At 40.2% G+C, this 23947-nt stretch overlaps 2 protein-coding genes across 4 annotated transcripts; one reads left to right on the forward strand and one right to left on the reverse strand.

Moving 5' to 3' along the window:
- The first annotated feature begins 1210 nt into the window (after positions 1–1210).
- Positions 1211–12912, forward strand: LOC115580397 (myelin expression factor 2-like). 3 transcript variants are annotated; one of them, XM_030414690.1, is made up of 18 exons: positions 1282–1413; positions 3403–3483; positions 3589–3791; positions 4503–4555; positions 5555–5562; positions 5663–5756; positions 6566–6757; positions 6848–7001; positions 7086–7135; positions 7232–7292; positions 8489–8596; positions 9138–9182; positions 9290–9403; positions 9528–9623; positions 9785–9844; positions 11763–11941; positions 12331–12382; positions 12525–12912. In XM_030414690.1, exons 3-18 carry the CDS (start codon positions 3752–3754, stop codon positions 12686–12688), a joined length of 1470 nt encoding a protein of 489 aa, XP_030270550.1. In that variant the 5' UTR covers positions 1282–1413; positions 3403–3483; positions 3589–3751; the 3' UTR covers positions 12689–12912. The 3 variants fall into 3 exon arrangements, with proteins under 3 accessions (XP_030270549.1, XP_030270548.1, XP_030270550.1); XM_030414688.1 differs by lacking the exon at positions 3403–3483 and having other exon boundaries at positions 1212–1413; XM_030414689.1 differs by lacking the exons at positions 3403–3483; positions 9785–9844 and having other exon boundaries at positions 1211–1413.
- An 888-nt stretch (positions 12913–13800) lies between these two features.
- On the reverse strand, positions 13801–21852 carry LOC115580399 (sodium/potassium/calcium exchanger 5-like). Its single transcript, XM_030414692.1, is given in 10 exon segments — positions 13801–14528; positions 14612–14713; positions 16377–16583; positions 16664–16947; positions 18720–18820; positions 18956–19029; positions 19032–19058; positions 19298–19381; positions 21041–21220; positions 21522–21852. Coding segments are annotated over 10 exon segments (1539 nt in total). The 5' UTR covers positions 21679–21852; the 3' UTR covers positions 13801–14205.
- Between the last annotated feature and the right edge of the window lie 2095 nt (positions 21853–23947).

The following is a 23947-nucleotide window of genomic DNA, read 5'->3' on the forward strand; positions in this document are numbered from 1 at the left end:
TATGCTTGTTTTCTAGAAAGACTTGCTTTGAATTATTGTTCATGTGTACACACGTATGCTAGGTGTGTAAACGATACTGTTATGCAGCATAGAACTAACACCATTATCAAAAGGTACAAAAATGTTTTGGCCTTAAAGGATAAATTCAACCCACAACATCCAGTCTTTATCTACATGCAGCTCATGCAGACATGATGTGCATTAGTGCTTTAGGCTTAGCAGCTTATTTTGTCTTAAAAAAGGTTGTAAATAACACCTTTTCAAATAGATTTGATGTCAGGGCCCTCAGAGGCGTGTCTTATGCCAGACAAGATGTGTGGAGCAAACAAGTCCCCATGTACTTCACTTGTTTAGGAGAATCTGCAAGCAGACTGTGAAGCTCCAGAGATGTTTTTTGGAAGACAAAACTTCACCCAAACTTCCATCGGCATGACTGAAGTTTCATTTTTGTTCCTGTTCCTTCAAGCTCAAAACGTCCTTGTCCTCGTTAGTCAAAAAACTTTAATCAATTGGGAGCTGGACGAAGTTTTTTTTTGTCTGACAGGAATTCAATCAGCTTTATGTGATACTGAGAAGTGTTTTGTTTTGTTATGGCGGTGGATTCTGCTGCACAGGCCTGCTGAGCACACTCTCTACAAATGTTAAAGCATATTGTATAAAGAAAATGAAATTATTCTTCCAGCAGAGCAAAAGTGCATCAATCAATAGTTTCAGGAATGATGAATTGGCTTGGCTCATTCTGCACTCTATTATTAGCATAACAACATTTGCAGAGTATTCAGGGACTCACTGGTTCTAGCAGATACTTCAAATGCTCTGTCTTTGTCTTGTGCATCAATCAGACTGCTGTAGTGGGCTGCACATGTCTGGATTTTGGTTTCTAGGTCTGGTTCTGTTCAGAAGCACGAATATGCATCCATCAGAGGGGTCACTCTCTGCGCACAGGTACAAGGTTGCTCGCTTGCTAAACCCTGGAAGTGTCGACTCACCTCAGATCAATCATGTGGACATTCTTTTAAAGTGGTCCCAATTATATCTGCGCTCATTCCTCGACTGTAATCTTCTCTATTCAGCCTAGCAACATCTCCCAAATCTCGCGTTGGAGGCGCACAGCTCCACTGGTCCCTGTGCTACACACTCCAGGACGGTAGGTGGACTAACAGCAGGTGTTGCAATCCGCCAAAAAAAAAAAAAAAAAAAAAAAAGAAACGCACAGAAGAAGAAGAAGAAGCCTCCTCACTGCACATTTTGAACTGCGTAGAGACAGGGGCATCTTGCGTTGTGTTGGGCAAACAGAATCAACATGGCAGATGTTGCAAGCCTTGATGAGGAGCCAAAGCAAGAGGAATCTACTGCATCCGTCAAGTCCGAAACCGAGGACACGTCCGAGGAGACACCTAATGGCGTGAAAACGTGAGTGAAGACGATGCATTGTTCAGTCCGTCCCGTCTGTGCAGCCGTTAGCTAGCTTAGCTAAGATGGAGTCCTGTGATGCTAGCTATTGTTAGCCAAGAAGCCTCTGTCATCTGTTAACAAACACCGTGGCCGCTAATTACCTTTGATATTAACTCCATGTGCAGCTATCTTGACGTCTAAAGCATGCTGTGTAACTTCTAGCTGGAGTCTCATAACTGCTCTCTCGACAAAGCTAACCACCGTGTAATGGCTCAGCCTGACTGGGCGCTAATGTCGATAACGTTAGTATTAACGCTAAATGCAGAAATGAAACTCACGTGAATTAATAGAGTTGGACCTCTCTTTACACTTTAACTTAAGTGATACTCAATAAGGCTTCACTCGATCTCAGATAACATCAGCTGGCATTAGCATCCCTGTTATTCTCATTCAGATTTGACGTTAGGTTGCACTGAGTTAAGCTACCAATTAGCTGCGATGCTAACGTTACACCGTAAAATAGTCTTAATATATAAACGACACTGGTCACCTTAATTATTTTAGCAAATGATTAAATATTTGTCCTGTACATCAGTCATAAGTACAATTTTTATATATGAGTCACAAATCATCATAAATTATGTTTTTGTGATTCAAGCAGTGGAGCTAGTAGTTGTTGTTGTTTTTTTGTTTTTTTTTATAAGAGCCAATATGTAGTTTTGGAGAAGAAATTCAAAATCATAATTAATGGATTAATTTTTTTATTTTTTTCTGCTCTAAGAGGAAAAGAAGGTCCCCAGTACACTGTTTGAAGCTAGTAAGGTGTCAGGGTCCGCCACACGTAAAGAAAGTATGATATTCTGTGCTCCTTTAAGGTCAGTTTGTTTGTTCAGTCATAAAAACAAAGAGTTTCTATTATTTAAACTTTAATGTATAAAAACGATGAAGATCTCTCTCTTCTAATTTAAAATGTCTTCCCCAAATTACGTAGTGCACCTTTAACTTCAGAGTTAGGTATTCTGAATGGAAAACAAGTATCCACCTGTCTGTTGAATGTTATGTATCCTGATACTACACCTAATTGTTGGGGAAAGGTCAATTGTTCATGAATTAATCTGCCTTCACACTCACAGGAACCTAAAGGTGTCACAGAGTTGTCATAGAAGTGTAGTAGTTTTGATTTTGTTATGTTGCCTGATAACTAGGCCCTGTGCTCAACTGATACTGGATTTTTAGGATGATGTTGAGGATGTAAAGAAATAAATAAATCTGATATTGATATATTGGTATATTCACAGATGTTTTGCAGCAATCCCTCAAACATTGATGACAAATGGGAAGTGGATATTTTAAAGATTATGAATCAACTTTCTTGTCTAAAATTACATCAGTCTGCTGGAAGGGTAAACTTCTTTGGAAAAATAAGAATTGGAAAATTCCCTAAGACCCTTTTCAGCAGCACATGATGTAAAAAGTTTTCCTATTGGGCTGTATTGGACAACATAGCCAAGACTGATATATTTGCTACAGGACATTTATATCCAACCAACATCTCAGTCGGTTGGGCTCTCCAAATAACCTTTTTGACAAATTTTTCTCAAGGTAAGAAGTATCATCAATGTGACGTCAACACCCCAGTTACACCTGGTTTTAAAAAGGGGTCTTTACCTGGACAATACATATTTTAGTCATGCACCTGATACTCAGCTTTGCTACTTGCTCTCAACATTTTGAACCAATATTTTTGTTCGCTGAAAACTGTTACGTTGTGTATGGATACTTACACGTTGTGTGAAATGCATTTACACCTACCTGACATTTTAAGTGCTATGTTGTAGGCAACAAGACTTGTTTCAGTTTCTTTCAACTCTCATCCAAAGGCTTCTTCAGTTCTGAGATCGAAACACAATGCAGATCAGACGACCTCAAGACATGGTCAGGCAGATCTGATCGAATCCTACATATTTACACGTTTTTCTTTATCTGGATAACTTGTTCCCAATACAGATTGCATTTTAATACCAGGTGTATGTGAGGTGCTGTTGAGCTGTCCTACTCATTCTGTGTGGGAGAAAGTGTTGCTTACAGGTGAAGAAAATGCTAAGCACACGATGAGTACCTGCTATTTCTCACACAATTATTGACAGGTCTGTTAGATGTGTTATCTGACTCGCAGCTTTGTGCATTTTGTAGGGATGCTGAAGAAACTAAGCCCCCTAAAGAAAAGCATGATGGTAAAGAGAAGTCGTCTGGGAGCCGACGAGGAAACCGTTACCATCCCTACAAAGACAAACACAGTGGAGAAAAGAAGGGTGCTCATAGGAACCGGGTGTTCATCAGCAATATCCCCTATGATATGAAGTGGCAGGCAATAAAAGATCTAATGCGTGAGAAAGGTAATGTCCCCAGCTCATTAGAACTTCTTGACCCTTTTTCTTTTGTTACCAGATGGAGCATCCTGCTTCTATCAGTAGTCATTTAGTTTGTAGCTTTCTCTGGTTAGTAGGGAACCAACATAGTGTGATATTAGGTCATTGGAGTTTCAATAAATTCTTTTTGGATGGACACCAATTTAGTTTGGGCTGATATCTCTGTGAGAAAAGGAAGATGAACCTAGTTACATTGTCACTTGTTTCATGGCATTGTCAGCTCCAAAATGTAACCTCAAACCATCAGTAGAATTGATTGTTGAATGATTTTGTTGCATTTGTTGAAAGGTGAATCTTGATAACATGAATGAAATATTGTACTGTTTTTACTCTCTGAATTATGGGGGTTTTAAGAAGCCTTTTTGAAAGGTCAACGGACAGTTTAAACCTTTCAACTGCTATGAATGGAATCTGTTGACAAACTGATCATGTTGAAGTCTTTTGAATTTCCCAGGTTTAACGTAGCTGTGTTTCTCTCTGGCCTTGGCCTTTGGGTGTCTCAGTCACTGCCCAGAAAGGCATGGTGTTGTCTGGTGGGATGTTGGTCTGGGCTGACTGTTGATCATTAATGGGACATTTCCATCAGTAGCGGCATTGCCAAGGCCACCGGCGACTTGAAGACTTGGTGACTTAAATTCCTTTGTTCTTTGGTATTTTTCCTTTGTATGTCTCATGTAGTTGGTGAGGTTACATACGTGGAGCTCTTTAAGGATGCAGAAGGAAAGTCAAGGGTAAGTGATGTGGCCAACTTGCTGCACGAGGTTTTAAATGCCCTCAGCAGGCTCTTATTAATCCAGTGCTCTTATAGGTTCTGATCCTTTGGGTCTTACCAAGTTACTGAACTGGAGATACTGCAGGTTGTGTTTAGAGCCTGATAGATGGCTAATGATTGATATTCATTTGAAAGGGAGATGTCCTGTTGATTTTTTGGAAAAGTAGCCCAATGAACTCTTTAAGAGTACACTTTTGCTTTTGTTGTTGTTATTTCAATTGGTGTTAAAGTTTGTTTGTTTGGCCATTTTCCAAAGGGAAATGTGGGTTGTGTGATTTGTCTCATTGATTGACCCTCATGGCTCAAAATCATATTTTGAAATTTTGTTATATGACACAGCTCTCTCTTCAAAGGAACAAAACGGTCTTCAAAGATCCTGTAATGTTTTTTTATTGGTATGTTTTTATACAAATGGCAAAAATGCATATTATAGATGCAAAGGTGGACCACACGTTTTTTTCTTTATTGCAGTCCTAAAACTGGTTCATCCCAAAAATGTAAATTTTTATATGCATTTTTTTTTCTTTTTTTAAATCTTGCACCTTGGTATTTGTGTCCAGTTCAAAACAATACAATGTTTCAGTTAAATTACAATGTGCAGGTATCTTTTAGTGTCACATGTCTTTAACAAAACCTGTTTTTAACCAAATGTACACCATTATTGTTAATTTGTTTTCAAACAGTTAATTGTAAATGCTGCTTCAGATAATGGTAAATAATCTGTTTCTTATTAGTGTTTTTAACTTGTTTGCAGTAGACTTAAACACAACCAACAACCTGCTGGCTGAAGCCGGTGGGCAAGATATGGCCAACATGCACTATTGAAAATACTACAAGCATGTTGTTGAATTAGATTTATAATGTTCTCGTGTTTTGATTTGATTCTAACTGTATTTTGTTCACTCCCTCAACTTTGGATGTGTGCGCTACTTGAACTCCTATGATGCCCCCTGGTTAGGGCTGTGGGTAAGAAACGGCCTCACTTTCTCAAGCATAGACCTTCTTTTTTTTGTAATCACTTGTGTGGACTCTTCTGAGTCTGACTCATTTCTCCCTGATTCAACAGTGTGGTGGAGTTCAAAGATGAGGAGTTTGTGAAGAAGGCGATAGAAACTATGAATAAGCATGACCTGAGTGGAAGGCCACTGAACATCAAGGAGGTGAGAACAGCTTTACTTTTAAAAGATTGCAGCAAAACTGAATTATTTTTTGTATTTTTATCTACCAAAATCACAACTTTTCTTTTACTACTTTTTTGAGCTTCTTGGAGTAAATGAAATGGGGTTTTCTCTGTTAATTTAGATGCACCTTTCCTCAGAGTAGCAGGAGATTTCAGTTTTGTTTTTGCATTACTGCCTCACTGTGATGGTCCAGATTTTGAATAGTAAATAATGAACACATTGAGAAACAAACTACACGACATATTATAAATGTCTTATCTACTATGTGTACGACTTAAGAAAACATTTTTCCAGATTTTTTTTTTTTTTTTTTGAAAGTGTTTGATGTAATACACATTTTTCACCTGCTTTTGGAAAAAAAATGATGGAACAAATATGAGGAGAGAAAACAGAAACTGCCAAAAGCTTTTTTTTTTACCTGTATTTGCAGCTGGAAAGTTCAGACACAATACTACCTTTGACAGATGGTTATACATTTCGGTTTTGTCTTTGACATTGAGCTGATGCATTTTTTCACATTGCTTATGGATTTTCTGTATATTTGATCTATTCAAGGTCTGAGAAATGTGTTAGTGGTCACAAATCATTGTGGCATTTATTACAACAGAGTATATCTTTTTAGTGAAATGGACCCTGGAATACCCCCAGATAACACACTCACACACTGTGGAATAGCATTGTACAGTTGTCAGCGGACAATGATTACCTGATTGATTCCTTTTTGATACCTGATAATTCTCTTGATTTGGCTGCCCAGAAGTAAACTGTAATGTAATTCTTATTTTAAGGACCCTGATGGTGAACATGCTCGGCGTGTGCTTCAGCGCATGGGAGGAGGTCAGCAGGGAGGTCGCGGGCAGGACATGGGGCCTGGCGGGATGAACATCCCGCCCTCCATTGCCAACAACCCCAACATCCCACCTGACGTCATCCATGCTCTGCAGGCCGGACGACTTGGCAACACAGTGTTTGTGGCCAATGTGAGGACACAGTCATAAACAATTTCTTACTGTCGCTAGTCATGATTAGTCTTGTTGATTAAAAATGGTCGTGTCCTTGTTGTTTTTCAGCTGGATTTCAAAGTGGGCTGGAAGAAGTTGAAGGAGGTGTTTGGCATGGCAGGTGTGGTGAAACGAGCAGATGTCAAGGAAGATAAAGACGGAAAGAGTCGTGGGATGGGAACAGTGACTTTCGAGCAGTCGCTGGAGGCTGTGCAGGCCATTTGTATCCTTCAAAACTGAACACTAAAATAGAAAAATCAATGCTTTACAATTTAACTGTGACCCTTCTCCTTGACTCTGGACTCAGCCATGTTCAATGGACAGATGCTTTTTGACAGACAGATGCATGTTAAAATGGTATGTTATTTCTATTCATTATACAACTTAAGCTGTACAGGATGAGAGGATGAATTTTGTTCATGAACTACATTGATGAACTTTTGTGTTTTATAGGATGAGAAATCTCTTCCCCCTGATGATTTCCGTCAAGTAGAAAAATCACCTCAGTTACCACGTGAGTACACTGACAGTATACAGTTGTTAAAATCAAACTAGTATCCATAGTGATATGATCTGTGAATTGTATACATCACTAACATTGTCAGTGTAGGAGGTATGATACCCACTGGTAAAAAATGACTTGTGAATAAAATGACTTAAATGATTTACAGTGATGTTTACAAGACCTAGATATGTTGCTGAAGCTGTATGCCAAAGAAATAGATTTTAAGCAGCTTGCAGCGTTCTTTTCCTACCTGGTAGGAGAGCTTTTGGTAGTTTGATGTTTTCTGTCACCTGCATGGTGCTTCATGCTTGGACATGATAAAAGAGGTTGTGGTCGATACATCGGTTAGATATTAAGAGACTTGCATGAGAAGGAATTCTTCAGCGTTTATTTAAATTGCAGGTTTTTGGTGAAAACACTTGTATCAAAAGACAGTCAAGTGGAGTTGGAGTATGTGCCCTCTCCATGGTGTGCTTGTTTATTAATGGAATGGACAAAAGTCTGATGTCTGCACTGAATGTTAAGGCATGTTGCACTGAAATAGGATATGGAAATGCTGCACAAATTAAAACTGTATGATACATGGGTGGATACATGACGTGTTATACTGAAAGGCAATGTCTTTATACGTTTTAATGTAAAGTATGCTTTAAGCCAGGTCTGCCCAAAGTGGGGCCCTTGGGGCAAATTTCATGAGGTCTAATTCGGCCCACCAGATGTTCTAGTGGAAGTAATGAATTTAAACGTGGATTCATTTATGCTCTTTAATACTTTGTGAGGTAATAATGCTTTCTAAAATATGTAGGGCAGCTACTATGTAATCATTTTTGAGTGACACTGTCAGGAAGTCAGTTAAGGGGACCTCAGATTTAGTACAATTTTCTGGAAAAATAACAGTACAAAACAAAAGGTGTTTGCTTTTGGCTCATGGCCCCCCCATTTAATTTTAGTTTTGGCCCTCCAAGGGAAAATGTTGCACCCTTGCTCTAAGCAGTACATCTTGCTTTAGAATTGGTGCTTTGCACTTGCATTAAAGGATTATAAAATGAAATGTCTTTGCACATTTCTTTTTTAAGAAACATCAGTATTATGTTCTGGGGAAAATCTGTTACGAAGACTGTCAGTAACATCAGCGATTATTTATTCAGCTTTGTTTTCATTTTTCTGTGGTGTGTAATCATTTTTTTCTTCTTGTTTCTGTGTAGGTGGTCTAGGTGGTATTGGCATGGGACTGGGGCCAGGAGGGCAGCCTATTAATGCCAACCGTCTTAGTGGAGGTGGAGGAGGTGGAATGGGCTCCATGGGGCCTGGAGGTGAGTCACCTCAACTGAAGAAAACAATGTCTTCAGTTGTGTTTGTGCAGAAAATGCTCACATGTGCTGCTACAGTACATTACATACAATGAAATGAAAGAAAACGTTTATCAAAGATAAATCGGGTACATCTCCACTAGCTGGTCATCACATGAGCAGCACAAGGAAACACTAATCAACAACTCTGAACATCATTCTGTAATAATATACCAGCCAAACTTATGTACACAGTTAATGTGTAAACCATTCAACCATCAAGTGTTGGCTGACATTTTCACAGCTCATCTTTTGTCCCTGCAGCAGTGGGTTTAAGAGAGCAGTGTCACTCGGATGTGACCTACATTTCATCTGAAAGCACCTTTTTACTGTATTTGAAAATCTGACCGCAAATGGCGTCTTGCCATAGATAGATAGATAGATAGATAGATAGATAGATAGATAGATAGATAGATAGATAGATATATATATATAATGGACCCATTTGATGTAAATGGATATAATGTGTGTTTTACCGTGCTCTGACTGACCTATTCTGCCACAGGTATGGATGTTCCAGGTTGTGGTGGAATGAACAGACTTGGAGGAGGTAAGGTTTTTGAAGGCTTATGAGTTTTCCCTTTGAAAGCCGCCATCATCATCTCTTTGTGGAGGAAATGAGAGACCTTGGTTTAAACTTGGTGCTGCATCTGACAGGGATGAGTGGAGGTGGGGGTGGCGGCGGCGGCGGCGGCTTCGGGGGCATGGACACCATGGGCAACATGGGCGGCTTTGGAGGGAGAGACATGGCACCAGTTGGCAGGATGGGAGGTAAGAGACCGCATTCACTCCTCCTGGGTAGACGTTTGTTCTGGGATGTTATTCTGTAAATGGGGAGATGAACCTTTGTGCTGTCACTATCTTAAATCTAAGGTTACATTTTTTTCCTGTTGAGATATGTACCGGTCAGGGATGGGTGGAATGGATCGGGACTTTGGCCACAGTGACATGTCAATGAATCGAGGATTTGGGGATTCTTTTGGTGGAATGGGTGAGTGATACTTCCGTCATAGGATTTCATGCAAGTTCAGGGGTTGCTTTTTGTCCTCCTGTGGTGGTCTGTCTACTGGCTGACTGATTCTGTGTTTGGCGGTGTTACGTTATTGTGTTATGGTTTAATCTAATCCGCACTAACTCGCTTTATCTTTTTAGGTGGTGGCTTTGGAGGAGGCATGGGCAGTGGTGGCATGGGGCACATGGGGACTGGATTAGGTACATAAAATATTCTGTCCACTATTTTTCTAAAGCTGTAAAACATCAATTCATCCCTGAGGTACATATCACCTTTGGGGGTACAGCTCTAGCAGATTCATGGGGCCTCTTTTATTACTGGTGACTCTTGAACGTTTGTATTCTTAATTGTTTCTTGAGAGCGATAATACAGCCTATTATGCAAAAGTCCGAATTTGTGGACCATGGTGCAGAAAGTCATTGTGTGTCATGCCTTGGTGAATAGGTAATAAGGAGGGCCAGATGTTTGAGAGAATGTCCTTTTTTCAGATGACCTCCGTACAAACATTGTCCTTAAACAGAACATGAAGTCCCGTACACTGGTGTATGATGCATACTTCAGTTGGATCAACAGTGATTCACATTGGGACAGACAGTGTGCATGATGTTGTGCCCACAGTCGCAATGGAAAAGCTATTTACCATGCTGTGTTTTAAATTGAAGTTCCTCAAAGCCCTCCAGCAGTTTACTTCATAATAATGTGGCGAAAGCGGTCTGCATTGATTCAGGAATTAATATAGATTGATATGGTTCTTGCAGTATCTGCTGTCCACAGCTGCTTTTTACTAGAGCTGCAATGAAAACAAAATTAATCACCAGCTACTTTCACAATCAACTGATCAGTTTGATTAATATAAAGGAAAATATAATAAGAATAAAATATAAAGTCAATATTCTCTGACTCCAGCTACTTAAATGTGGATATTTTCTGGTCTCTTTCTTCTGTGACAGTAAACTGGATGTCTTTGGGTTGTGGCCAAAAACAGACATTTGAGGACAACATCTTGGTCTTTGGGAAACATTGATCAAAATCTTTCCCCATTTTCTACCATTTACTGATCAAACCGCTAATTGGAAAAAAAAACTGGCAGTGAAAATAATAGTTGCAGCCCTAGCTTATACTGAATGAAAGCCATTTGGAAGGAGCAGGACAGCCGTGTCGACAAATCTGCTGCCTCCCGTAAGAAGTATTGCACCAGAGCTCAGTGCCATCATGTTTACCCTGATTTTAATCACGTGCGAATGATACCACGCTGCTGCAGAACAGGCCCAAACAATTATACACACATCAGAGTGGGCGGTTAAAAAATTGGCACGTCAGTTTATAGCATCTAATCAATTCAGTTGGTCATTGCACCCTGACTGAATTGCTTCTCATGTTTTGTTCGTAAAAGCACAACACTGTTGTTACATTTGATGATATGTGATGCAGCAGATTTAAAACAGAAAATGTTGGATTGATGTGGGCATAAAATAACAGCATTTTTATTTAGGATTTTTAATCATTAACAGGAGAAATAGACAGATTTATGTTGCTTTGTGCTCTCATCATCTAGGAAACGGTAGGAATTCATTCAATATCATTTGTTTCCATTTGTTGAGCAATTGTTGTCATGCCTACCTGTGAGTAATGAGACCAGTGATGTCATTGACAGAGTTTATTTCAGTCGCTGCACCCACTGCCTTCTGCTTTTTTGCATTTGACGCTGCACACTTGAATGGGGCAGGGCACAAAGTGGAAAATAGTAAACTTATTTGTTGAGTTTGTGATTTAAGAAAACAAACTTGTCCAAAGTCTGCCTTTGTGTAAACAATGTCACAGTGACATTGGGCTCTCTGACAGCTCATGTTCTGATTTAATGGAATATTAATATAGTTTAACAGTGTTTATTCATTAATCTAGGTCAGTGACATGTCACTGGACTAGACTAATGAAGAGCTATTTGTCATTGTGAAAGGTAGTGTAATGTTAGTGTATGGCAGTTTCAATATGGAAATATTGTCTTAGAATGCCATTAATATAAATCTGTCACCAGCTACAATAACCTCTATAAACAAACCTGTTCAGTACATGAGTTTAAGTTGTTTAATTGTGTGTGTGTGTCTGTGTTGATTGCAGGTGGTGGAATGGGCAGCATGTCGATGGACCGGATGGGCTCCGGTTTTGACCGGATGGGCATGTCGGGCATGGACATGAACCGTGGCTTTGGTGGCTACGGAGGCGGGGGCCACATGGGTGGAGGCATGTCTGACAGAGGCTCCGGCTCCAAAGGAGGCTGTCAGATCTTTGTGCGAAATGTAAGTGTGTGCTGGATATGTGACAGCTATGCTAGTTCAGAGAATTGGAAGCATATCAAATTGGATTGGAGTGACGGAGCCACTTAACGACTATTTTTCTAATGTTTCTCAAAGCGTTTATGCTCAAGTATAGATTGAGGTTTTATTGGGACTCAGCCCATGCTTGTTATGTATCAGTGTAAATGATAATGATGCTGTAAATGAGTTTTTTATGATCAGGTTGTTTAGCGGAATTTGCTGATGCGGTACTTTACAGTAGACTTAAGCTGTTGGCTAAGCATTATAAGCTTTTTATGACATATTTGTTTGACATACTTTATCTTCATCTAGCCTCAAATATACTCATGTTGTCAAATGTATTGACTGAATTTGTTTCTTCTGTGTTGCAGCTGTCCTATGATCTGACATGGCAAAAGCTGAAAGAGAAGTTCAGTCACTGCGGTATGTCTTCAACTTCAGAATGAATTAATCAGAATGCATTAAATCTTAATTGCTGACAGATTTTTTGACAGATTAAACGCTCATCAGCACTTTGTGAAACACTGGTTTTAGAAATCTCATCTCTCATTCTTGTTCACTGCAGGCCAGGTAATGTTCGCAGAGATCAAGATGGAGAACGGGAAGTCAAAGGGCTGTGGAACTGTGAGATTCGACTCTCCAGAGAGCGCCGAGAAAGCCTGCAGGATGATGAATGGAACCAAGATCAATGGGCGAGAGGTGGACGTCCGCATCGATCGCAACGCCTAGAGCTTTTGTAGAAGTCCTGCTAACACACTTCCACATTCAGCCCTTTTGCCAATGATCTTTTGTTTTGTTTTAAAAACACAGTTACTTCATATCTCCATGTGTCCACAGTTTGATTTTTTTTCTTTTTGTTTATATATACTACATAGCTCTTTTATTCTGTTTTGTAAACCCTTTTTAATTTGTTGGGCAGTTTATTTGAACAAATAAACTTCTTAATTTTTAAACCTGGTGGTTGTAAAGTCTTGTGGGATCAAAGTCTGGAGGTTGTTCTTCGCATTGTGTAAACTGAGCCTGAAGTGATCATCTATTAAGCATTGTTGCTCAACACTGCCGTACAGTGGCTTCCAGGAGGTGGGGAAATTCCACATTAATGACGAAAGCAGCAGCAGCAGCAGTTGGAACAAAGTAAGAGCAGAGGTTTTTAGGTGTGGTGTAGAGCTGCATCAAGTAATTCATTAGTTGTTAAACATTACATCGAAGGCCAACTATTTTGATAAGTGATCAGCTTGAGTCTTTTTTCTTTTTAAAGGGAAAGTCTAAATTTCAGCATTTTCTGGTTTCTTTACTCTATGACAGTAAAAAGATTTTGGGTTATGGATAAACCAAGACATTTAAGGATGTCATCTTGGTCTTTGGTCTTTAAAATGTCAGAAAACGGGGAAAACTGTCAGTGTTTCCCAAACAACTAAACGATTGATTAAGAAAATGATCAACATTGACTATAAAGTGATCATTCAGCTCTAGTATGGTGTCCTACATTAATCACAGGAAGCTATCGTATGTCCCAGATCTCTGATTGTTGGTAGTTTTGTCTCACCTTGGACTAGAAAGTCACTTGGTTTTAGTGCGTTGATACAAATCTAAGAGTGGATCAGTGTCTCAAGTCCATATAAGCTGTGCTGTAAGCTGTCAACACATGTAATTACTTCTTACTTTCTAGATAAGAAGAGACACGTGGAAAAGTTCTTTGTCATTTTTGCTCTTTCCCCGTTCCTGTTTGCAAACAGTAAGGACTTATAAAAGGGCTCATAAAACCTTATCAGTGCTGCGTAGATGGTGCCTCTTTGTCCCCACTCACCCACCGACCTAAAAGGAAGGACAAGGCCACATGATTATGGTTGACACCTTTTTTTTTATTACTTGACTCTGACCAATCAATTCTGGATTTATCTGAACTGCAGTTACTCCTGTGGTGGCACATTTTCTGTTTATGGTTATTGTGTAAGACAGAAGACACCTCAGAGCTTGATAACAGGTCTTCTTCATATATGGTGTCTGGGCTGACGGCTGCACAAACACAAGAGAGTGATCTTTGGCACATTTCCACTTTTAGTGACATATATAGTGTCATCCTCGTCATGAGATGTGACCAGCACACGTCTATCATTGCACAGTATCTTTAACGTTATGTAAAGGGGACCAAACCTCCTTGGTTTGACATTCTAGGCTTGACACTTGTGTTTTTGTACTGTTGTTAGTCTCAGAGGATGTGGCTTCAGTCCTCAGGGAGTCAGATCTCAGTCACTGCAAAGTCTTACGGGATTATTCCCAATTATCCCCAGCTCATACAGGATGGACAGAGTTGCAAAGATGATGTAGCAGATGAGAGAAATGATTCCCAACTTCCAGTCCAACTTCCATCCGTTAATGTGAACGGATACAAAAAGGAAGACGATGGAAAGGAGGAGCGTGCAGGAAATAAAGACCAGCCCAGAGCTGTTGACCTCCACGGGGTTGTTTGTGTCCACAAAGGCAGTCTTGATGAACCAGGGCAGGCCCAGGCAGAGCATGTCGAAAACATTAGAGCCCACAATGTTGGACATGGCCATGTCAGCTTTCCCTGATGAACAGAAAACATGTTTACATACTGGGTTTAAACCCGCATTCACACAGAACACCTCAGAATGTGACCCTGATGTTTACCTTCTCTGGCCACCATCACACTGGCCACAGTGTCAGGTATACTGGTCCCAGCAGCGAGCAGAGTGAGTCCCATAACTGTATCAGGGATGCCGAGAGTCTCACCTGCATAAACATAACAGCAGTGAGCTTAAGAGGAAGAAGAAGAAGAATTTTCTCAACCCATAAAAGCTTCATCCCTCAGTTTATCACAAACATGGGTATACAAGGTGTTCACCTGACAGGACAAAGCTGCACTTTCCACCACTGCATAATGGCAACCACAAATATCAGAGTCTGCCTCCTCCAACAACATCAAGCAAGTAAAGACCATCAGCTGATACAGACTGTTGTCACAGGGTTAATAACTAATCACTGGAGGCAGGATTCCCCCAGCAGAGCCCGACCACTGGAGATAATCTCAGTAAGTCACCTATTTAGCTCTGTAGAATTTCTGCGCATTTGAGAAGATACAGGTATAACATTCTATGTTTCAGACAATATTTAACTGTTTAGTTATATGTACTGTAAATCTTTTCTCCTCCACTATGTTCTGGTGACAGATCTGTGCGTCTGGTGGCAATCTCAGAAACCACTGACCCCTGACTCTTGGGACGAAGGCTTATCGGTGCTGCACTTCCGGTGTAGCCAGGATATAACTGGATAACGACCATACTATATGGGCCGAAGACTTTATTTTCTGTGCACCAGTCATATTTTTCAATCCGATTTGCAACTTCAGACATGAAGATGGAGTTGCTGAAAAATGGATTCTGTGATTGATTTAAATGCAAAGATCGATAAGGATTGGACAGTCTCCCACTAGTGCCAGGCATGTGGGCGACTCCTGCACATCAGGAGCAATATTCATTTATCTCATATAAATGTACACAATGATGGAACTGCTCCCAGTGGCTGCTTCTGGTCCAGTTCAGCGTTCAGGGTCGACTTCTACATTTCTTTATGTGTGTAATATGTGTGTAATCCTTGAGTGTACACTTCTTGTCATGTCACTATAAACTCCCCCAGTTATCAAATGTGTAAGTACATAAACTCTGCGTCCTCAGCGGTAGCTTTGATTCTGATTGGTGGACATTGTGGGAAAAACTCCTTTCAGCTCCACTGGAGTCCAAATTTGAGCCTCATATTTTGAAACCAACACTTCCTATGAATCATTACATCCTGCATGTGCGCTGTAACAAGTTTTCTGAATCACGAATTGTACCTGCTCGGTCCCAGGCCTGCTCTTACACAAGCCTTAACTCTCCTCGCATGTGAGTCTATCTGACGACGACGGGATAATAATCTCATTATACTTCAGTAGACCTGCCACCATCACATGATGACGCTGCCCTTTTGACCTGATCCTAGGTCAGTTTTACAGTTTACATCTCTGTTGTGGATGGGTGGGGGTAAAGCTGTTATTGGACCCATGCCTGCGGGCCGCTCTGTATGTACACGCACGGCTCACATGACGGTGTTTCCCTCAGGCTGAAGCAGGCTGTAATCCTGCTGCAGCTCGGCAGGCACATGGCCCACTGGAGCTACAATAACCCCCCTCTTAACTTTCCAGGACAATGGCATCTCAGGAATTAGCCAGCAGACCAACATGTGATTCTACTCTGCGAATGAGGCATTTCTTCTCACAAGGTTCAAACACTTGTGATCCACAGAGGCTCTATAACCCAGTGAGCCGCGCCTGAATTCCACCTGCAACTCAACTGCAGAGACCAAGTAATGAACTGATTCTAACACGAGCTCATCACGTAGAGTTCAGCAATGATCTTACCGACCACGGTGACCATCCACACTAGTATGTATGTGAACCCCGAGATCCAGACGGCTGACATGAGGAAGGTTATCATGAACCATTTCTTCCAGAACCTTCTCCTGCAGTCAGGTATGGTCAGGAAGAGCAGAGTGATGATAGGCAAGGAGAGAACCCAGAAGATCCGTTTCATGTCGCTCTCCGGCACAGCAAACACACTTTTATGCTCTGCTGGATGAAACATATTCCTGAGCAGGTTCTTAAAACATCATCTGGGGGTCATATAGGTGGAAACATACTGAAAATACCTTCAGGAATCTCATTGAGGCCGTGCAGGCTGAGGGACAGGTGAGAGTATCCCGAGTCGTCCTGGAAGATCCCGCTGTCTGTTCTGGACCGACTGCTGACCCGCAGACTGGTGACGTCGTTCCAGCCCATCAGAGGCTGCGTCTCCGTCTTTTCGCTGGATCCTTTACCCAGACAGGTGCAGCAGGGGCTCAGCTTCCTCAGGACAAACTCACTGATACGAAGGTCGAAGCACAGAACTATGATGTAGACGACGTAGACCATCAGCAGACAGGCAGCGTCGTACCTGCAGGCACATTTGACAAACAGTTTGAGCATTAAGATCAATTTGATGACATACCAATGCACTTTTTTCAGTTCCAATTGTACTTTGTTTTTTTTTTGTATTTTGTTTTAAAAGTGATGGGGAGTGATTGTTTTATCCAGGAAATGAAGTAATAAATAAGTTTGAATACAATAATTACTTTTTTGTTTAATTACATTTATTTCACTTATAATTATTTCAGTTATAATATAAATACAATTCATTTTTCTACATTTTGAACCAGTTACATAAAAACTGCAGGTGAGACTGCAGAATCTGTGTGAGGGCAAGAGACTTGAACTTGGGACTCGACTTGACACAACCTTTGACTTGACTTCCGTAAGAAAAAATGACTTGGGATTTACTTGAGACTCGACCAAAAGACTTGACTCACATGCTACAAAATGTCAGAAAATTGTGAAAAATGTTGATCCATGTTTCCCAAAGCCCAAGATGGCTACTTCAAATGTCTGTCGTTCACAACCCGAAGATATTGAGTTACTGCCACAGAGGAGGAAAGAAGGCAGCGTAATTTGACTTTTTCATTATTCAATTATCAAAATAGTGTAATTAAATTATAGGTCAATGCTAATTAATTCAATAACTAAAATATCTCCAACCAAAGGACTCAGTTACAGACGTATGTTCACAGTCACAACTAGTACGTCTAACTCTTATAAAGACTGGGAGTCATACACATCTGGGGAATACTTGATATCTTTATAGAACACTTTAATTACTTCCGTTCCGTTTTCTTTTCCCACTTATCCATGAGGGTCGCAGGATGTTGCCGCTTTTTTCCCCCCTAAGGGGTTGCGGGGCTTACTGGGGCCAAATCCAGTTTTACTCTATGGGCGTAACTTTAATTACTGATTAAGTTATTAATTTGTGCGGCAACATTTGACTATTGGCTTAAAACTGCATTATAACATATGGTAATTTTCTTAATAGGGGAGTCGAGCTTGTGGATCAGTAGTCGATGTGAGAGGAAGGAACCACTTCAGTAAAGTCCACTTAGTGAGCTGTTGTCGTGGCTTTTGACCAAAATCCCACGGCCTTCAGAGAGTACAACTTTATCATCTGACCTACGTACAGGACCTTGGTCATGTGATAACATCTGAGCAAGTCTCTCGGGAAGGCTGTGGAATTCAGTCAAAAGCTCTTGCAGTATCTAATCAAATGGACCTTGCTTTAAGAAAATTTACACCAGAAGTCATACAGTTTAATAAATGACCTCAGAGAGTGTTGTTTATGTTGCCATTTTAATTGCCATGTGCAAGAATCATTGGATGAGGAGACATTTTGGAGCTGTTGTCACACTTTTTGTTTTATGACAGTTTGGTTTTGTTTTCTTTTAATTTCCCTGGAAAAAAATGTAGTCCATCTTTACGAGATTCTGTATCTACATCATAATAAAGCTGTGCTCTTTATCAGCTCATCCTGTGTTCCAATTAAACTAAATTAATTCCATTGCACATGAAAATCTTTCCTAAACACCGAGTGCTACTGCAGTCACTGCGTTTATGATGCGATGTAGGATTTAATGGACATTTACTGCTCTGCACACTGTAATAAACGCCAGTGACTCACTATCATACAGTTGTTTTTGTGGTCTATTTATGTGTTTTGTTTTTGGTGTCACAAGACGCAGGATGACTTTGTGTTTTTATAACCACCTCTCATGTAGGCGGTGGAAGGTCTGAAGATCAAGTAACTATATCCTGACATTGTGTTAGTACAACAAGCACACTCACCAGTACACCTTGTTATCTGAAATGATGGCAATAACAGCAGAGACACTGATGCCATATGCCAGGCAGTCTCTGAACAGTGGCCAACAGCTTAATCGCCCTGCCTGTAAAACAAAAATACACCGTTTACAGCTTAAACGACACAGTGCATACAATGATTCTCCTGCTTTGACCCACAAAAGGTAATAATGTATCTACAAGTTGGGTAATCCTCATCTGAATATGGTGTCAGACTGTACCATAGAGGCCAAGAGTCCACATGCAGCACAGATTCCCAGCAGGTTGTAGACTGCCGATCCCACAATGGTGCTGACCCGATGTCGCCCTTTGTCACGAACACACCTGAGGCACGTGAAGAGCACATGTTGGCTTTGAGGAAAGGGACAATGTGGACGCATTGATGAAAATAATCAAGTGCCGAGAGAAGGATTGCCCTAATAACAGGCCACAGTCCCTCTCTGTTCCCAGATGGCGGTGAAGTCACAGTTCATCAGGCCAGGACAGTGACCCTGATGATGCTGCTGCTGCTGTCATCAGCACCAACATAACTGGTTGCAATTATTCTATTAAAGCATGATTACCCAGAAAGGCTGTGACCAGTTCTGGTGCAGAGCTCCCAGCTGCCATAAACGTGGCTCCGGCTACATCCTGAGACAGTCCCAGACCTGAGAGGAAGACACCAAACACAACAATACACCACTGTTTACATGGGTGGACAAAATAATAGAGACATCTGAAGATAAGTTGTCCAACTGAACAACCAAAACCTCAAAAGCAAAAACAATTAACAGTCACCAAAGCTTACCAATAAGGTTGTATTCATTGTAGGGCTGTGTCTAATGTATGAAATATATTATGACACAGGTATGTTATTCATCCACCCAAGATACTTATTACCGGCTACTCAATTATTCAATTAGTCAGTCAAGAGTTTAGATCGTTGAAAAATGTTCATTCATTTATTCGAGCAAAAATGATGAATATATCTACACTGTGACAGTTTTGTTGTTTTTAGTTTTTAACTTTTTAACCCAAGTATATTTGGGTTTTGGTCGACTAGTTGTCAAAACAAGATATTTGAAGATTGTTCACTATTTTATAGACTTTCCAGAGGCTGAACAAAGAATGGGTAAATTGAGTGTAGTGTTAGAATAATCGATGACGAAGGTACACACACTGTAAAGAGTAGACACAGAGCTGAAGCACCACAACCACAGCCAGGTGAACATTAAGTTCAGTCATTACAATCCAACTATAAACAAACCCATATTATATATACAGGTTATATATTCACATGTATGTATTCTTGAAAGTCTGATACCATTGTTGAAGTCTAATATATAACTATAATATCTGTTGTAGTGGAAGGCATACTAAGATCTTATATACTTGAGTAACAGCTTTAGAAATACTCTGATACAAGTAAAAGTCCAACATTTCAAATTTCACTCAAGTGAAAGTTCATAAGTCTTATCGTTAAAACGTAAGCACATGAAGTAAGGACTCGCTGTGCAGAAGGGTCTATTTCACAATGATGCATCAATGTGGACCAATTCCTATTTATTTCTATTTACACATAGTACTTTTCAAACCGCTGGGTAACTTGTAGAGCCCGACCAATTCCAAGATTTTTGAGGCTAGTGTCGACCTAGATATTGGTGAGTTAAAAAAATTCTGATATCACTATATTGACTGATATGTGCACATTGTTTGCAATGATCCTTGTGACAGAGACATGTCACAGAGGCATGATATTCAACATGAATTAACATTAATAAACTTCAGACTGACATCAGTGCACTAATAGAATGAACTTTCATATCAGAGGAAAATACATGTCAGTACAGATATATCCGTTATAGGTTTGATAATATCAGCTAACGGATATCAGTCTACTCCAGCAGATTGTGAACCTCCTCCTGAGGATCAGTAAAGTCCTATATGTAATCCTGTTAATTTTTATTTGTTGAGTGCATTTTGCAGCATTAATATGATTCTGGAAAGTAACTGGCCACTTACCGTATGTTGTCAAATACATTTAGTGGAGCAGAAAAGGACAATTCCTGTGTCTAAAATGTAGCATGAGTGGAAGCATGAAGTAGCAGAAAATGGCGATACTCAAGTGAAGTGCAAATACTTCCAAACTATACCTAAATGTACTTACTTACTCTCTACCACAAAATATCTGTGCTTTTAAATACAACAAATACAATTATAAAACCACTGCAAAATAACTTTTAACCTCAATTTTCCATCACTTATCAAATAGCAGTGGCCTATAGTTGACGATGCACTGATGATGAAAGGTATTTCACATTACTTACGGTCACTGATTACTTCCAAGGAGGGCAGAAAGTAATCATCGCAGACTATGGACACAGCCAGCAGCATGTAGAAGATGATCATGAAATAAATGACGAGCCCTCCATCCTTCCTCTCCTGCACCGTGAAGAAACCGCCGGGAAACTCTGAGGACTGTGGAGAGATGCACTCTGTCTCATTCTCTGAAACACACACACACACACACACACACACAGAACATCACTGACAAAATCCGTGAAACCACCCCAAAAACAAGCATCTTGTTGCTGGAGACAGTTTGAATTGTTCACGGCAGTTTCACGGTGATTCGTGCCCATCAGGCATGAGCATTAACAGAGCAGACACAGGGCCAACACCAAAATGAGCCGTGGCATTCATAATAATGATGCCTTAAAATCAGATTATAATAACAAAACAAACCTACTGAGGACTTTCATCAGATTCAAAACACCACAAACAAAGACCACACACTCCATGTCTTACCCAGAGCCCGTCGCACCCTGGCAGAGTGAGTCCCCTCAGCTGATTCTGCTGCAAATGACACAAGATGGACGCTGCAGTACAAGAATAATACAAATCCTAGAAAGTAAGGTATGAAATCTTTCCTCTTCTTTCTCTGCAGAGCTGCCACCTTATTCATTGTCAATGCAGTCAGTGGAGTGGAATTAGCAATCACTTCTCCAGGGAGGCATGCAGTGTGTTTCTTCAGCCTGACAAGCTTGCAAAAGATTAAATGTGAGCTGAAGCTGCCTGTGAGCGCTGCATCTACCACTACACTACACTACAAGCTGCACTACAAGCTGCACACAGAGAGATTATTTGGGGGGAGAGAGCATCTTTTAAGGTCCAGCAGGAATGGGGGGTTGGGGGGGGGGGGGGGGGGGGCGGGGGGGTCATCATCACGAGTTGCGAGTCATTCCAGCCTACTCGAACACCCTCCGGCCTGAGGCGCATCAGGGGAGGATTTAAGAATGAAGCCACACAAACGCTCAGCTGTAACGACTTCACACGTGGAAAATTGGTTGTTTCTTCGCTGCTGCTAGAATTACAACACACATTACATGCCTGGCAAATATAACACCGGGTAAAAGCAGGCCTAAAGTTGCGCAGGTCAAATCAAAATAAAGTACAGAGTGGACCTCCATTAGTGTCAGGAATAGAGTTTGTCATTCAGCAGTTCATTTACACATGTTGATACAAAGCCGTCGATTTTGGGCCTGTGGTATGAAGACATACATGAAGGATAACATGTGACAACGTCATCTCAATGTAATGGTCCACTTACTTTGTCCCCTGGAGCTGTCATCAGGATATTAAATATAAAGCAAACAAGCAAACTCTATTGTGATGCCAACATCAGCTGATAATGACAGGCAACAGGTATCAGTGGGTCTGTAGTAGGCTGTGACTCCCCCTGAAGTCTTACTGATAAAATAATATCATGATACGGTTAAAGTACAAGTAAAAGCAAAGTTTACATATAAGACACGTGCTGTATGTATATGGGTTTGGATCCGCTATTCAGCATTATTGAAATTTTTGGAATCAGTGTTAAATAAACGTTGGCTACTTTGGGTTAGGGTTAGGGTTAGGCAAGGGTTAGGGTTAGGGTAAATAGGCTAAATGTAGCGGTGTAAAAGTAGAATATTATATAATATAATATATCAAATATTTGCCTCTGGAAGCTGAAGTATAAAGTACCATAAAATAGAGAGTAAAGTACAAACACTTCCAAACTGTATTTAACATCTTTCAATAACAATTTCAAATACAAGTGCATTCAACATGTAAGGGCAAATATAGAAACAATAAAGAACTATATATAATAAAATGCATAAGGTGTTTCAAATTAAGGTAAAATACTGAGGTAAATAAAATAAAATGCTGAGCTAAATGGAACTTAAGGTGCAAGAGAAAACAGGTGCAGTTTTATTTACAGAAATTAGAAAGATTAGAAGAGACATAAGAAAAAAGACATTAGAAAGACTAGACATCCAACAGTGGTGTTAGTGACGTCATCAACAAAAAACCCAGAACTGAAACTCTGAGTGGAGCCACAGGTCCAAAAGCTCCAGCAACACCTGAAGTACACAGAACAACTTCATGAGGCGGATGTGTTTCGGCGTGTTGCCTTCATCAGGGTCACCCAGGAACAAATTACAAACAACCTCTAAATAATGAAGGTATGAAAGAAAAAAGAAAAGATATATAGAAGGCAACCAATCATATACATATATGACTGAAGGGGAGATCAGGGACAGTTGTAACATTTTTTCGCAATTTAGGCAATACATCAATAACCATTTACACAGGAATAACCAATGTGTTATATTATGAACTTCAATCTGTCAACTGCTGAAATAATGTATTTAAGTGGTTTTATGAAATATGTACAGGTTGCAAAATTGATTTTAATACAGTTTCTCCACTGTTACAACTGTCCCTGTGTACAGGGATAGTTGTAGCACATGTCAGGGACAGTTGTAACATGTCTAAAATATACACAATGAATCAATCATATAGTCAAAATGGGAAATATTATTTATCAGTCACGTTATTGTGACTATTAATTTCATGTTTTTAAGTAATGATTATCTTTTTTTCATATGACATGACAAAAAAGTGGCGAAGCCATCAAATTATAATGCAAGAAAATTATTTAATGGGTAGAACACCTAAAAAAAGTGCACATTTTACTTTAATTGCTTATTTACCTTAACTTGACAGCTTTGGAGTCATTGGAATGGTTATATGACTTCTTCTGGGGTGAATGGTGGCCGTCTCACTCGCCCTTAGCGCAGTGTTGTCAAACTGATCCAGTAAAGGGCCGCTGTGGCTGCAGGTTTTCATTCCAACCAAGCAAGAACACACCTGATCCAACAAATCAACTGTGTAAAGACAATTCAGTT

This window comes from Sparus aurata, chromosome 4, assembly GCF_900880675.1.
Source record: "Sparus aurata chromosome 4, fSpaAur1.1, whole genome shotgun sequence".
Classification (NCBI taxonomy): Eukaryota; Metazoa; Chordata; class Actinopteri; order Spariformes; family Sparidae; genus Sparus; species Sparus aurata.

Bases quoted from the DNA above. Each gene is read 5' to 3' on its own strand.
- LOC115580397 (XM_030414688.1), top strand. From the start codon at position 1,304: ATGGCAGATGTTGCAAGCCTTGATGAGGAGCCAAAGCAAGAGGAATCT. The intron at 7,002-7,085 runs GTATCCTTCAAA...CTCTGGACTCAG, and splicing joins GGAGGCTGTGCAGGCCATTT to CCATGTTCAATGGACAGATG. The intron at 9,624-9,784 runs GTGAGTGATACT...TTATCTTTTTAG, and splicing joins GGATTCTTTTGGTGGAATGG to GTGGTGGCTTTGGAGGAGGC.